The 17643-nt window shown below is 34.9% G+C and overlaps 1 protein-coding gene across 49 annotated transcripts in view; it reads right to left on the bottom strand.

The window, feature by feature from the left end:
* Window positions 1-17643, bottom strand: part of RIMS1 (regulating synaptic membrane exocytosis 1) — a 487750-nt gene that overhangs the window by 117735 nt on the left and 352372 nt on the right. For 12 of the 49 annotated variants that reach the window (XM_073905183.1, XM_073905188.1, XM_073905189.1 and 9 more), the window contains 4 exons: window positions 16481-16564; window positions 7202-7273; window positions 1202-1384; window positions 2-114 (listed from right to left, as the gene is read on the bottom strand). In XM_073905183.1, the coding sequence (XP_073761284.1) occupies window positions 2-114; window positions 1202-1384; window positions 7202-7273; window positions 16481-16564 (452 nt within the window). The remainder of the gene's footprint in view (window position 1; window positions 115-1201; window positions 1385-7201; window positions 7274-16480; window positions 16565-17643) is intronic. The other 37 variants (XM_073905200.1, XM_073905202.1, XM_073905213.1 and 34 more) reach the window with 5 other exon arrangements.

Raw genomic sequence — 17643 nt, 5'->3', positions numbered from 1 at the left:
CCTTGTTCTATACTGCCGCTTCTCACTGGCACCTGTGGGAGCTGTCGTCCCCTCCGATTGCTGAAGGATGTGTCTGCAGGAGGAAGATGGGTTGGACTTGCTTGTCTGTGCATTCTGTGGGCAAAAAACAGAGGGGGAATGAAATGGTGAAACTCCAAGAGGACCTGACAAATACCTTTCCCCTCTTCCTGTTACTATTAAAACAGACATAAATCTCCTCATTCAGCCTTTGGAAACAAAATCAAATGCTTTTGATGATATGGATAAAAGAAATACTATAAAAAGGGACTAAGAGAGACAGGGTAAGGTCTGTCACACATAGTTCTGTGTAATGAATTCCTGAACTGAGTAAAATCAGACTCACTTCTTTGAATTAACTCACTATGAAACTGTGGCTTTTCATTAAGTTATCCATTTTGGGTAGTGCTGAACCAAATCTATCTACTTCCAGCCTCTGAATCCCGACAATGTAGACAGATTAGTTAAAAAAGGCTGTTGCCTAAATTGTCACTATTAAGTCAATATTTATATCTAGAATTATTTGTAAGTGATTAGAATAGTTCTAGCTGTAGACTTTTATAAATTACCATTCACTTGTTTATTTTTAAATAGGAAAAACCTTGACAGATATTTAAAAAAAATAACCTTGGGTACATGCTATAAAATATACTGGTCCAAGGATTGAAATTAAAATCTAAATTTGAGAAGCGTGCAGATACACTACTACTGCACAGGAGTAAGCGGACCTCCATCTGCTGGCATTCACTTTTTTTTTTTAAACTAAAAAACTTTCAAACACTCTAAGATTTTACTGAACACATACAAAAGATTTTTATAAAAAATTTTCTCTAATACTTTTTAAAGCAAATATACATTGAATTTTCCAGGTAATTTCTCATAAAGAATTTTACATAATCAAAAAATATATCTATATGAATATGCCACAAACAGATGGAAGGACATAACACAGCCAAATTTCATTTTCAATGATAGCTAACTGGCAGGAACTACAGACTACTATCAGCACAGTGAAGATAGATGCAAGTAATAGAGGATGTGGGAGAGGTTTAAGTGCCACAAAGAAAGGATTAAAAATTATGGTGTCATAATGAGTGAAAGCATCAAGTGCTCAGGAAAGTACAACACCACACCAACACCCGGAGGCAGAACATGAATGCTGGGCTGGACACTGAATAGCGACCTTGTCAGAAGCGGAGAAGGTGGCGCCGACCCTCCGGGGGCAAGGTGGTGGGTAGAACACAGTGTTCTGACACTAGAGTGCTCACTCGACCTTGAGCGAGCGGGATGTTTTCCCCTAAGGACTGGCTGATCAGTCGCTCTTAGGGCTGCGTATCCCCTTCTAGAAAGGCATGGTGGGAGAACCCTAAAACATTAGGGCCAAAAAAGATCTTCAGTCAGCAGGTTCACATTAAGTTTGATACCAACACATTTGTCCAAGGAAAACCTGGTTACTCTTACAAGGCAGCGACTTTAAAAACCAGAAGAAACCCATCATCATGCAATCACTGAAATGGAATTCAAAGGAAACTGACAAGTTATTGCAAATGTACATGCCATGTGGTTTTTAGAGGGCTAATCCAGATTCCTCCAATGTAATAAACCTCTTGTTAAGTTGTACAAGGGCAGAGACTTCTGTCTCTTGGTTTTTACTGAGCTGCACCTCTAGTGCCTAGAATTCAGCTGTGCAGAGAGCAAGAACTCAATACAGATACCTTGACTGAATGAATAAATATGATTACAATAACAAATACGGCGATACTTCAAGCACTTGCCTTCAAGAAGAAATAGTGCTCTGTAGGACTCTGTGTATATTTTTACAATGTTCATAATTTTAATCAGCAATAGGAAGTTTATTCCAAGTAGGCTGCAAAAGGAAGGTGTCTTCTGAGGTTAATTTAAGCAGACCAACAAATTTAAATGATACAATAGGATGGAGTATGTTTCATTATTGAACTGACTAAATACAAATGGCTGATGTATGCATAATAACATATCTTCTAAGATTAAAAAAAAGTCTGAAAAGATATTTGTCCATATACTGAAAGTTACCATAATATAGGGTTAAAAATTATTATGAAGTGAATTTATGAACTAAGGATTAAGAATTAAAAACTGATATGTATCTTAAAACAGATACATGCTTTTGCCTTTTTTTAATCATTTCAGTATATATTTTAAATAAAATGAATGTTTAAAATACCCAATATGGATTATTTTTTTACAGTGACAGAAGCAAAGAAATAATACCTCATCCTTTTTGAAACAATGCTATAAACCCACTTATCAAGTGATTTGAAGTGTAAGAGTAAAGAGCACATATTGATCACCAGAAGTACATTAATTATAGAGATTTTATTCAACTTGTATTCAGACTGACAATTTTTCTTTGAAATAAAATGATTTTCACAGCTATAATTATTTTAATTCAGGGTCTCTCCTCTATTTCAGAACAATAAAATGGGAAAAAAGTACAACTTAAAACTTTAACAAATGTGCATTTTTACCTTCTTGACCTATGGATTAATGCTTTATCAGGCCCTAATGCAAATCTCGAAACCTGGACTGTTGTCTCAATTTCCAAATTAAAAGAAAAAAGAACTAACAATACATACTAAGACTGTTCATTCATTCTCAATTGACTTTTCACAAAACAACTCTATAGAAATAATTTATATGGGAAGGACTGCATGATCAAGTCCTTTCCTTTGGTAAAGCAAGAGTATTTATCTATTACTCTTTAAAAGCCATTATTATGAGGATAAACTTCAAGCCATCCTTGTTCAAAACAGACTTTCTTAGTGTGGTCTAAAAAGTGCATAACAGTTTTCACCCTAGCACTGAGAAATTTCATTTCAATTTCACTAAAATCTTACTTCATTCCTTAATACAATTCATAAGCACTAAAAGGACTACTTAAATGTGACTTGAAATATGAGTAATTTAGGTGGACCTTATATGGCACCAAACTGAATGGCAAAGATATAAAAAGCAATTTTGTAGACAAATAAACGGCTTCCTAGGTGAGTAGTATACAGATCGAGACTCCATGACTTACTGTTCCCATCTCCAAAGCCACAGGCTTACAGGGTCTGAGAACAGCTTGTGTAGTGCTGAAGGGGCACTATTTAGCACTAGATCTGTTTCTTCTTTGACATGAACTAAAAGTCCCTCAATAGAAAACAGTCCCTGCTGCCAGCCGAACTACAAGCATGAAGCACAGACCAAAGGGGTGGCATCAAAAACCACTCTGCCTGAGGAAGAGAGAGGAGGGAAGCGGTACCTCTGAATTACAGCAAGGAAAGCTGAGGAGAGTGAAAATGCGGAACTTTGAAAAGAGATGAGAGATAATGGAACCAAGGGCAGTTCATTTCAGACTAGAGAGAAGGCTAATCAATCAAGAAATTCTGAGGTACAGGAGGGAAATGTTGAGAACCCAGGCTGTCGAGCCTTGATGTTTTCAATGGAATGGGATGTGCTAAGAACATAAGGATGCAAGAATGGAAGAGATGAGGAACAACCATATTAGAGAATGGAACAAGGAGTGCATGGGGGATAAGTAAGACGACAGGAACAAGTATTCTTTACTGAGCATCAGTATGGAGCCAGGCACGGAATGTCTGTGTATATATGGACACGTGCACGCACGTTTGCATATATGTGCACACATACATACACATGTATGTTCTTTTTTTGATATTCTTACAAGTCTGAGAAATATCATTATTCATATTTTACAGACAGAAAAACTGAGGATCATAGAGTGACTTGTAAAAAGACAAAGAGCTAACGTGTGGTAAAGGCAGGATCCACACGATCTACTGAGCGCCAACAATTGCCCCCTGTGCTGCCCATTGACACAGGATTTGTTTCCATATCACAAGATGGAAAAAATGACAAATCCTGGGATATACTGTTAATCTTTTAAACAAAATCTAAATATATATCCAAATATCAAACTGTTTGACAAGATTTAACAGAACTGTCTCCCGAGAGTTTGTAGGTATAAAATGTATGGGAAATGGCATTTAATGAATACATATTCCATTTTATAGATCTATAAATATCCCATAATTTTTTAAACAAAAAATAAGGCTTCTAGAGCAAAATTCTAATTCAAACCTAAGTATGCCTGAGGCTAGTTCACCATCTCCAAATATGTATCTAAGTCTAATCTATGCCTACTCTCTTCACCTAAGACTAGTGTTTTGACTTGACCTTAAGTAAAACACATTTCTCACCAAAATCTGAGGCTGTTAGTCAGACATATCTATTGTTGCAATAGTAAATTTCTTCTAATGCAGCTTAAAAATATAATTCTTTTTTTTAATGGCTTGTTAAAGGATGGACATGCACGTGGTATTTAAGGTCAACTGCTCAAAATGGTTCCTCTTGTAATGGCCATTACGGGCCCACACATTCTCTTTCCAATAGCACCAGCACAACATAAAAGGCATATCTGTTGGGAAGCTTTCCTTTTAGAATCGGTTAATTCTAAATACTAGTCCTGACAAAACATCCCCTAGATAGGTTGCAGAGGATAGGTTCCACAAAAAGAAAAGTCACTAGAGTATACAGGAGAAATGGTGCTAGCAGGTCATATAGCTGAATTCATATGAGAGTGACGAGTCAGACTTTTATTAAGGAGCTTCCCGAGAGAATGAAAAGCACTGCTTTAAATGCTAGGCACAAAGCTTGGACATGAGTTCTGCTTGTCTTCTGCCTATAACTGGTCACCATATCTTTCAAAATATTTTCTTACAACACTATTTCCCATAAGGCCAAATTTGTTAAGGCCAACAAAGGGCCTTCAAAATGATGACCATTAAATAGCATATTTTGCCAGAAGCCAAGGGGTGACTGTGTGGTATGAATCCTTTGAGTATGTTGTTAACTTCCCAAAGACCTCGAATCAGTGTCCAAAGCATTCATACTGTAATCTCAATTCATCTGTAGTTAGATGTCAACTCAAGGTATCTTCTAAGTCAATAAATTATAATTACAAAGAAAAAAATAAAGAAAGAAGAAATAAGAGCTAACACAAACCTAGAAAATCCAGGCCAATTCTTCTTTTATAACTAGTTATTCAACAATTCACTTAAAAACCAGGCATACAATTTACACTCTAATACAAATCAATGGAGAGCTTTAATTATAATCAAACAAATCTACACACTTAAAAGGTTTGAGTTTTCTATATTAAAACCTATTAGCAAAGTAAATAAAGCATGAGTACTATGAATATGGTCCTTAAGCAGCAAACATTTGAGACTGGAAATCAATCAAATTCTTGCTATTCATTTTGGAGAGATGGAGGATTTGTGTTTATCTACAGACAAGTTTCAGTGCTGTAGAGGAAATGCCCAAATATTACTCATTTGTAGTTAAGCACCATCAGTTGATTCTACAATCATCTAGCATTTTATAAAAAACAGTATCTTATCATCAAAAAGACTTGTTCATTGATATATCCTAAATAAAACCTCACATGGTAGTCACTCAACTAGTAACTGTTAAATGAATTAAAGCCTGAATGGAATAAAAATAAATAAGACTTTGAGGAAAATTTTCAATCATGTCAAAGTAATTGAAATTATGTCTGTCTTTGAGGCAGAGGGGCAGTGAATGATGGCTGATGATTAAAAACTTGTCTAAGGAACTTAAGTCATTTATAATGCTAGTAAAGAAACTGCAGTTAACTGAGCTGACATTAAAGAATATGTAAGTGGAAACATAATCAATACTGTTTCATTATAGGCTATCTATCTATCTAAAGTACTAGAACTTTGTGCTTCATTTCCTTTCTCAAAGCCTAGCTCCTTTGTAAAACTGAATTTCTATTCAACAGTTTTTGAATTCTCTAAATCCTCATTCTATTGTAAATTAGATTCTCTAAACAGTCAATATCTCCATAGATATTAGCTAGGAATAAGTTCTATCTTCTCTTTATCCACACCCATTCATGTAGCTAGTAGCTACTTATTTTTCTGATCTCAACTCAGAAGTAATATCTCCTGGGAAGCTTTCCTCTTTTGCTGTTCACTATTTTATTCCTTGAACTTAGCACATAGCTTGGCACATATCTTTTAAATGAATTATTGAACTGTCCAGAGTTTATCTCAATCAAGGCTATTGTGGCAGCCTAGTGGTGTCTTGCATCTGCCCTTGGATCTTTCAATCGACCTTCCAAAATGTTTTAGTGATCTATGATTTTGGAACTCAAAGCCAATCATCAGCTTCTCATGTCTCAAGCCCATCAATGGCTCATGGATGTATAAAACAGAAGCTGAATTTCTGTTAAATAGTCCACAAGGTCATGTGTAACATACCATCTAGGGATTTCTCCAGCTTTTAAGCCTCAGTGTTTTCTCATATTTTTTTCTTTCTCATGGAGTATTTTCTTCACATCTACTTTTATGTATCTGGATTTCGCTCCCGTGACACCTTTTAGGAGGTATCTCCTTTCTGTACTCCACTTTTCCCCATGTTTTCACTGTATCTTGTGCATACCTTTATAGTAACAGCTATAAGGCTTCAATGCATTCTTTCATTTACATCTTTGTCCCCCTGAATGTTCTCAATGTTTTTTTGGATGAATGAATAATATGTTAATGGGACATTAGGTGTTTTTTACAACTATGTAAAATAAAGTGTTAATATCTACACTTAAAAATATTTAAAAAAGTTGTAAAGTTGGATGAATTGCAAAGAAAGGTCAGTAATTCCTTTAATTTTTACATTAACTCAACAAATATCTTTCATATACAAGTAGAATCTTAGATCTATTTGCAGAAAAGAGATTTAAAAGATGACATCATTCAGATAAATAACACTCAAAATAATTGCATATTCCAAGTATTATATTCATTGATTAACACTTAAATAATCTCAGAAACAAAACATTAATGTCCTAGCACAGATTTGGTCCTCTTTAGTGATCAGCGTGATCACTAAGAGAAATAATATATGAGATTTTCCTTAAACCCTACGATTTAAGGGCCACCTTCAAATTACCCTTCTCTTGTTTCTTGAGGTTATTCCTATATAGGAGATCTATTTACATGAATGTCTTTAAACATCACAGGCTATGTTTAAAAACTGATCATGTAAAATGAGAGTTAAGGCACCCCTGAATTTATCAGCTGAAATAGAAGATGGCCACACAGCACAACACCAAGCCTACCTTTCTGCATCAGAGGCAGTGCCTTTCCTAGTCTGTTTTTGGATGCTAGATCTCTCAGACTTTCTGGAGTGCCTGTGGAATGAAATGTTAAAGAAATACAAAATATATGAGGAAAAAGCTACAGTAATTTCATACAATGATAAAAGCAATAGACATGAGAAATGACAACTATCTTACTTAGATGGTTTTGTCAATCAGTGTTTTTTAAAATAAAAACAAATGATAATAAATTAAAATCAGAAGTGGTGCTGGGTGGAAGACACAAGTTGCCCAACAGGAGACACAAGAAGCTGGGACTCCCTTAGTCTAGACAGGTTTGTCTGCAGGAATGATTTAGTATGGACCCCTGCTGAGCAACTTTGCCTCTCCTAATGAGTAAACAAGTCCAGGGCAGCAATGTAGTGAGGATGGATGTGATGACAGCAATGGTTTAGGTGCTGAAAGGCTAAAAAGGGGGGACTTGCCCTCTGTGTTTACAAGTTGAAAGAGAGTGCTGCAAGGATTTGTCGTTTGTTATTCTTCCCCCACAAAATATGAGAAGAAAAATCCCAAGTGAAATATGCTTCACATAATCATTTTAAATCAAGTATTAAAATTATTTCCAAAGTTATTATAAACATGCTTTTGTAACCATGGAGAATTTTAAAAAGCTAATTACAGATCACAAATCAAAGAATAAAGTTCTCAATTTACTCTACATTTCAGAAGCATATACATATATATACTGAGCATTTGGAACTTGAAATGTGTTTTCCCAAAGAAATATTTATATAGAGAGCTTACCTCCCTAAGCAGCAGCTTACATATTCCTATTTGACTTAAAATGTGTCTCGCCTACTATATATTTGAAATAAATGTAAAATATCGTGGTCAAGAAACTAAAACTTATTTTAAAATATCCCATTGAAACCATCAAAAGTAACATGTATTTTAACCTTGATAACTGTATATTTTTCTCTCAATAGTTGATTCTTTACAATTTATGCTTATTTTTCTTTCCTGATATCCCTTCCTTCCAACAACAGAGACAACTGTCTGTCATTCCTTACTAATGCCAGATAATCAAAGTGTCTCCTATATGCCAAGCCCTGCTGTCAGGCCCACTAGAAATACACGTCAAAGTATGAAGCCCACCTTCACAGGGTATACAGACTTGTGGGACTGCTCCTGTCTCCCCCATCTCTTTTGCTATTGCCAAAAACTGGGTTCACCCTTGTTGTCCTTCCAATTCAGGGTTTCAGCTATGTGTCCTTGGGCCTTCTGTTACCATGACGTCTCACTTCTGAGGGATGAAAAAAGGGTTGACGCAGCAGAGAGAAACATCTCTCACTTACCACTTTCCTTGCCTTGTTGGAAAAGAGGATATATTGAAGGGTAACTCTAGGACAGGTACTGAGGGAGGCACTGACTTACTAACTTTCATGAGAATCCTTTCAGGTATCACCTTTATGTCAAAGATGAGGAAACAGGCTCTGGACAAGGCCACCCCGTCAGTAAGAAGGAGAGCTGGAATAAGAATGTAAGTATGTCTGGCTCCTAACCTGTTTCTCTCACGTACTGTCAGCAGAGAGAAGGGATGGAGTCGGTTCTGATGTATGCCCTTGGGGTTGCACCCTTGCTCAAGAAGGGAAGAAACTATGAAATATGGGGTAGGCCTTGGAAAGCACTAAGAGACAATGTCTCATATTAAAGGAATATCTCTGATATTCTTATTTACTTTGTTGATCCTGTGATGAGGAGAGGGCACTGTAGTGTGTGGAAGAGTAGAGAAGTACACTGCACATGCCTGAAATCGATGGGAGACCTCCTAAAGCAAACGGAAGGAAGGCAAATGCATAGCAGGAGGAGTTGCTGGAGGCCCAGTAGGCATCTGAGCTCAAAATAAAAATACACCATTATGGGAAATTGATGCTTTGTCCCAAGAGGGCTCAGGGACTGGGAGGACAAATGTTCCTTTTCTCATATTCAGCAGAATGAGAGCAGAGTTTTAGGCCAATTCATGAAACTCCCTGTCATAAAGGTTTTCACTCATTTATTCATTCAACAAGTATTTGTTGAACATGTATATATATATGCCAGACTGTTCTAGGTGCTTGGCATATGTCTGTGGGGAAAAAAAAAAGATTTCTGCCTTTAAGCAATTGACATTTTATCTGTAGGAGACGAACAATACACAGCAACAACAAAAAGCCTTCAACAGGTAAATTATATAGTATAATCGAAGGTGAAATATGCTAGCAACAACAAAAAGTACACCAGGCCAGGAGGATCAGAAATGTGTGTGAGGGTGGGATTTGGGGGCAGACGCAGATTGCCATTTTCAGTAGGGTGATCAGGGAAGGATTCACGGAATAGGCGACATCAGGTGAGGAGGGAGTTAGCCACCTATATATCTCATGGAAAATGTATCTCAGGAAAATGAAACAGCAAGTGCATAGGCCCTAAGGCAGGTGTGTGCCTGGTATGTTCAAGCAAAGTAAGGAGACCGGAAAGGGAAGTGCTGAGAGGGAAGAGTCAGATGACAAGTTTGGTGATGGGGGAGGGGGTGGTGGTGACAGACATGTAGAGTCCTGTAGACTCTTGTACAAACTTTCTAGGACTGCACAACGAAAGGGTTTATGGGCATCTTGTAGAACTTGTGTGCTTTTGTTTCTATCCCTACTAATTTCTATTACTCTTTCTAGATTCAATTGAGATTTTACCTCTGTAAAACTTTCAACTCTCTCTCCTCTTCTCATCCCTCCAATATAATACGCTCGTATGCTAGACTGCTTATCACAAGAATCCATAATGAGGGTGATGACAAAGATGATACCGATCCCAACGGTAGCTAACATTCACTGAGAGCTTGCTGTGTGCTTGCAGGATCGCTTTACCTGCACTAACTCATCTAATCTCACCAATCTCACGAGGTGGGTACTACTTTTTTATGCCTCATAAAAACAAAAAGATTGAGGCTTAGAGAGAGTCAATAATTTACTCTAATTCACAAAGTCATTACAGTTGAAACCATGAGGTGAAAGAAGACTCCACAATCTCAACAGCAGTGAACACCGGCATCTGTAGCAGAAATTCCAGACGCTGGAGCACAATAGTTCAAAGCATGGACTGTGGACTCAGCCTGTCTGGGTTTAACTACCTGTTTCTGTCTAGTGGGGTGATTTTAGTCAAGTTACTTAACCACTCTGTGCCTTGGTTTTGTGTTTTTTGTTCCGACCTGTGAAGTGGAGAGAATACTATCCCATCACAAGTTTGCCAATTCTATTTCAGTATCACTCAGTATTTGTGTTATAGTTTTTGTGACATTACGGAGAACAAGGGTTTGTAGTGGCTTTGGCATCACTCAGAACTAGCTGGCAGTAAGTGCTATGAAAGTATTATTTAAACGGATAATAACACATACTTGTTTCTTAAAGGTAAAGGCTTTTATTCATCTATAGCAGCGCCAAGCTCAGTCAGTGTTCCATAACTGGATGACAATAATTCATGCAGAAGTTCATACATCTAAATTTTTATTTCTGTTTTTAACCCTCTTGTTAAGAATGACCTCTTTTCTTCTCTAGAAATGCTATAGAAACTTGCTTTTTTTGAAGATTCATCTAAAGATTTCTACAAAGCATAGGTCTTTAAAATTCTTTTTAACCACTTTAAAAGGATCTTCAAATTGAGTTAAAATTAAATACACTTAATTGTAATAATTCAGTGTAAACCAAGAATACAGAATAGAAAGTTCTAATGTCTTTTCCACTCCAAATCCGGTTATAGCTATGAATATACATTTTAAACACAGCTGTTTCTTAGAATAGAGGCTTGTGGTATGTGAAATAGGAAAGATTAGAACAATCAACCTATATTTATGCACTACTATACTATTGAAACTATTGACCATATGATCATAAAATGGATCATAGTGAAATGAACTACATTCTACCTTACATTACTCTAAGTTCCTTGTGGTCAGGAATGGCGTCAGAGTTATCACTGTAACATCAACTCCTAGCACATGGTAGCTGCTCATAAGTATTTATTAAATGCATGGTTAAAAAAGTAATTATTTTGAGTATTATCCTGTAATTTGAGGGTTTAAAAAATTACAATAAGTAAAAAACTAACTAGGGTTATAAAATTCACTTTATATCCAATCAAGTAAATTTAGAAATAGCATTTTTCATTGTTTTCTGGGCTTCAGTAAAATATCAAATATCATAAATTAAAAATGGCATTTGGTTATTGCCTTTTGCATCATGAAGTGTCAGTCATTATTAGTCCAATATATGCTTATCATGTTGCAACAAGGCAGCATAGACACAATTTTATTCTTAAAGGGACATGAGAAATCAGCTAGCCCACCTACAACTAACTAAATTTACAGATGAGGAAACAGAATCCCATAAGGTTTAAGTGGCTTATCCAAGGTAATAGGGGCCTTAATTAGTTGGTGAGGACACCACCATCATGTTTTCATGTCCTTAGGTTCTCTGCCCACTCTGCCATCCAGTGACTTGAATGATTTGACATTTATTGGAGGGACCCCTGGAGAGAAGTGAACAAAACAGAGTTATAGTGTTTCCATTATGTCTTACTTATTTTGGGTTTTAACATGTTTTGTTCTATTAAAAATCTTTATCATTTTATTATTCATAAAGAATGTTTCTTTGGTCTAGACATGCACGAATCAGAAGTACTGAGCTTTCTCTTCACTTCACAACTTAATAGTTGTATGGTTTTGGCCTTATGATCCTTAGTTCACAGGGCACAAGTGGAATTCTTTAAAAGTTATAAAGCTACATTCAAATGGAGGTATAACAATTATTTTATTATTAAATCAAAGCAAGAGTAATAATCAGAGAAGTGGGAGTGTTCTTAATTAAATCTATTTTTTTGAAGCTCCATTTTTAATTATTGTTCTATTAATTTAAAAGTGAAGATTCATAAAATGTACTAATGAAGAGAGGTAATTGTTAAAATCTATTTCTGTGCTAATTTCCTTTCCTCTTCAGTAACTAAATTCAATTAGAGCAATTCCCTGAAGACATTGGTAAATACAGCTTTTCTGAAGGTATTACAATTCTATTAAAGTCTAAAATTAATATGTTAATAAAATAGTAGTATTACTTAAGCTATTTTATTTTAAAGATTTATTTTTTTGTTTGTTTGAGAGAGAGCGCGAGCACGTGGTGGGGGAGGAGCCAAGAGAGGGAGAGAGTCTTAAGCACACTCGGGTGCTGGGGCGGGGAGCCCAACGTGGGGCTCCACTTCACGACCCTGAGATCACAAACTGAACCAAGAATCAGACACTTAACCAACTGCAGCATCCAGGCGCCCTTATTTAAGGATATTTTATAATAAAATGAAAATACAGTATGTTCTGTTGTGAGGAAAATGTAACAAAAATCTACGTTTTAATTTAATTAGAATTAACACTGATATAATAAGAAAATATCTGTATATATGCTGGTTAACTACCTAGACGGCTTAATGTGGAATGCAAATCTATATCATCTTGTCTCTTCATAAGTTTAGGAAGAAAACATTATATTTGAATAGAATCTACCTAAGTAAGAAATGTTCATATGCAGTGAAGATGGCTACATGCAATTATGATGCATGTACCCTTTTGTACAGTATTGATATTTATGCATATGACTATAGCCATTAAACAGACTTAAGTATTTTAGTGGATGAGTATATTTCACTCATTCAAATAAAGAACATTTTTGAAAAGCACAGATAACAAAAGATGCTATGAAGCAAATAAAAATGGTAAGTAACATACTGAATTTATAAATGTTCTACCTTAACTGTGCATCACTCTGGCAATCGCCATGAACTCTGGAAGTAAAAAAGTAGGTGACCTCTTTATTCCAGAAATATTTTTAATGGAGAAAGAATATTCATTCAGTTTGAATCAAAGGAAACCACTTGACACTTTTGGTCAGAGATTCTAATAGGCAAGTAGCTGCTACTAAGTGACAAGTGTAGGAAACTATACAAACATGATCATTTACAAAAGCAATACGACCTACTTTAGTGACTCAGGAATAAATCTTTAACACAGTGCGATGCTTTACTTGTTCCAATAATTTACTTGTTGCCAATAATTTAAAGTCCTGGAAAATAGGGTTATTTTCATCAAATATTTTTAGTATTTTTTTTAAGTCACACACCTTAAAGATGTCATGTATAATGATACAAAAATATTCTCAATCACACATTGGAGTTTGTAACATCTAGCTAATGAAGTGTTAAGATACATCTCAAAAATTACCAAATAAGAAATACTGCATTTTCCTGAAAAAGAATTTATGCCAAGAATAGTTTAAAGTAGAATTAGATACAACAATTATGATTATTTATACTAGCCTTTCACATTTAAGAATGATTGCTTCAACTGTGAGCACTAAACTCAGAACCTTGATGCTTCAGGGATATATTAAAATACATTTTTTTCTAACTTGAACACAAAAATTTTGATTAATTTGAAGCCACAAGAAGATGCAAATTTTATTAAATTCACAAAGTTATGTATACACAGATTCATAAAAGTTACTTTTTATATATTAAAATAATGCCATTTACAAAGAGGTATTTTGTTATTGGAATGATTATGTTTTAAAATGTCTTCACATTTTTAGTAATAAAACTGCCGGGAAATTTTCCCAACAATTTTAAAGTCGGACTCATTCCCTGGGGTTCTAAATTTATGTTTTTTTCCTCATTATTGTTTGTTTTAAATATTCTACAACTTCTAGGAAATATTCCTAGATCCAGAAAAACCTGCTTCCATGTTAATTCCAAATAAATCTAACACAACTTGAGATGACACCAAGATTGTTCGAAACTGAAATTAAACTGTGGGAAAATGGTATGTTAAAAATTGTGTGTGTGTGTGCATGTGCACACGTAACCACATGTATTTTTATGCTGCAAGAAATAAGGGGGTAACCAAATGCTTTCCAACTTACTAGAGAACTGTCTTAAGCAAAATTTTTTGTATTGCTCTTATTTTCAAAATAATCAAATATGACCTTGATTCAAGACATCCAAAGGCTGATTATTTAAATTGTCACTGATTTTAGAATATTTTCCAAGTTACTAGAGCAAAAGTCAAATGATGCCCAAATCATCATGAGCATTCACTATCTCCAAATCTGATGCTATCTTCCCTTCATTTGGAAATTGGTAGAAACTGCTGAATAATTAGATAAAGCTGATAAGAGGTAAAATGCAAGTGTTAAGTTTTGCCAAGTGGCTGACATGGTTACCTATGAATTTAGCATCCTTTGATTTAGCTATTTCTCTATCATATTTATGGGCACATATTATTCCTTTATTCCTATATTTTAGTAAAAGTTTATTGTAAATAACTTTTTGTTCCCTATAGTAATAAATCACAGTATCAAGCCATTTAAAATATATGTCTTTTGGTTGAACACAGATCTTATTTACAAATAAGTCATAACAAATGTATATTCAGAATTATGTATTAGTAAAAGTTTCCCTAGTGATCTTATCTAAAATGGCCATTTCTGCTCCTAAAATTTACCCATAAAGTTATATATACAATCTACTAAATCAAATAACATAATTAATTCATATGTCATTAAATGCCAACTAATTTTCAACTGATTTCCATCTTGTGTATATAAAAACTGAAATTATTATTTGGACTTCCATTTTGCTTGTGTCCTGATAAATTACACATATATTCATTTTAAAGACCATTATATTTGTCTTGTACTCAAACAGTCATTCCATGAGATGAAATTCACTGACTATTTGTTTGGAATAAATTCAAAGGTTTTCTAGCATTGTGTTTTATAAAAGGAAATTCTAAGTTCCCTGATGGCCAGAACCTTGCTTTTCTTAAAGACTGCTGTGTCTCCAGCCATAATAAGAGTGCATATCGCAGGGCACAATAAATATTTGTTGAATGAATGAGTAGCAATGTGGATGTATGTTTTTATTTAATTTATATGATTACTTCATATTCTGATTTGAAAATACTTTAAATTTAGAATAATTTTTAGATTGGAGATTTTACCACTAATTGTTCTACTCTCCAAAATTCTATCCCAGAAACCAGAAGGAATTAGTTTTAAATTTCAAATATGCAAGTCATCTTAAAAGGTAAATTTCTTAAAGATTAAAACTGATAAAATATTCTTAAAGTCTTTATAAACTACTAGTTTGTGGCTTTTTCCAACAGTGGTAAAATGACTTAATTTTCTCTGAGTGACAAGGCTTAGTTTTTCTTCCAAATTGAAATCCTGAAGTTATCTTGACTATTTACAGATACCAAAAAAAAAAAAAAAAAATCACTCTTAACTAAGAGTGCAATTACTCTGCTATCTATACCCACACATATCGGAAATGAACAAAAGGAACATTTTGTAAATATTTAACTAGTCGTTCTGTTTCTGAGCTACCAAATATACTTCTCTACTTAATCAATATTACCAATATGCTGACTGAATCTCTGCTTAAACTAGAAGAGAAGCACCCCAAACATCCAGTAACTTTTCATGACCAGTCAGAAAAAGATATTTAAAGCCAACGACTATATATAAGAAGCATGGTAAAACAGGAGAGCTGGGTTAGCTATGCCTGTGAGAAGGATAACACAGCATTTCTGACACTGTCAGCATGAGGCACGTTCAAAGGACTGATGCTATTTTTAAAGACCTACCTTGTAGACTGACACTAGCCCTCGACAATATTTGGTTTAAAAACACCATATTCATACAATATATAAGAACCAGTTATTTCACTTCCAATCAGACATTTTTCATGTTCTTCCAAACCTAAACTTCATTATTAACAAGTTTATGTAGTAAAAAAAACCAAAAAACAAAAACAAGACAACTGAGATTAAACCATCAACCAATATAACAAAGAAAAGGCTTCCATGACAGATTTTAATATATTTTAAAGCACCTGAAAATTTTTATTTATTCATGTTTAAACAAAAGCAATATTTAAATATGTTTCTAGAAAATCAAAACACTGAAACAAATGCTCATTTAAAACAGAACTTTTCCACTGGATCTGACTTTATTGTGTTTAAACTTTGCCATCTGCATGTGCCACCCTCATTTCAGTAACACGCTGAGGTGCTTTATTAGAGGTGGGATGCATTTAGTGATGGAATCACAACATATCTGGTTCTGGCTCCTAAAAAGAAGCACATAATAACCAACATTTCTCTTGGTTATCCTTCACTTGGTGGCCTATCAGCCTGTTGAAGCCACTTGTCTGTGAGGAGGAGTTGGCTAGTACCTGTCATTCTCCGGAGACGCATGCTGGATTTGAATCCTGGGGCTAGGAGGTCGTCTCCTATCTAGGGAGGGGGACCATCTACCCCTGTTTGCCCAATGAACAAGACAGGAAAAAACAGGACATTTAGTAACTCCTAAAATAAAATAATATATGGAACAATAGGACTGGAAAAGCACCCCAAAAAGGCAAAGTGTAGATTCTTTACTCCATAATTTACTCTTGATTTTGATAAGCCTTGGAGAGATAAATTATAATATTGTAAGAAAATAAATCTTGTCCCCCTATAAGTGAATAGAGAAACAATTTACTTGGGAAGATATTTGAAATCTGTTGTGTGTAATTTTGTTCCTTTAAAATGTGCTTGTGTGTGTATACATATCTACACACACACACACACACACACACACACATAACTTTAAGTTAAAAAGATGCACCCTTAAGAACTTGGCTTATGTTTGAATAAAACAGGTTTAAGAAGTTACCAATGCTTATTTGATACTAGGCATTGGAATTACTGGATAAAGTGGCAAAGATGAGGTGTGTGAATTTAATACAAAGCAGAAACACAGTTGTTTTCTATTTCTGTGTTTACAATAATACTTTTTTGCGATTAACAATTAAATGAAAGTTTGAATCTTGTTTCATTCTTTTGTTAGACTATCTTGAGATTCTGTGTATAACCACAAATTACAAACACCTAGTTGAAAACTGAAAAGAGGCAATAAAGGACTGAACAGGCCAGGTTTGGAAATTTTTATATCTTAGATATGAACACTTTGAACAGGATAATTCCTTTGGATATTGGCTTCCTTGTATGCAACAAGGGATAACTGAATGGTCTCTAAGGACTCATATAGCTGTAAGAGTTTATAATTATCCAGACTAGTCCTAATGTTTCAAAAAAACAAAAGCCATCTTCTTTGCCATTTCACTTAGCTGATTGGATTTATTATTTGGACAAAAAGCAGCAAAGGGCTGTCAACATGTGACCAGGCTATCTGAGATCAGCAGGTACTCGATTCTGAAAGCCCCTTGGAAGTCGGTGCATCATTAGCCAGCCTTAGAAAGACAAACTTGCCATGATTCAAGAAGGGCTTTAAGGAAGCTGTGAAGAGATAAAGGTATCAAAAGCAGAATTTGGGGAGAAAACCATGTGACATGTA

Source organism: Callorhinus ursinus, unplaced genomic scaffold (genome assembly GCF_003265705.2).
Source record: "Callorhinus ursinus isolate GAN/ISIS: 27379988/994484 unplaced genomic scaffold, GSC_fseal_2.0 scaffold22, whole genome shotgun sequence".
NCBI lineage: Eukaryota > Metazoa > Chordata > Mammalia > Carnivora > Otariidae > Callorhinus > Callorhinus ursinus.
Note: the sequence above shows the minus strand (reverse complement) of the source record. Positions and strands in the feature narration are given on the sequence as shown.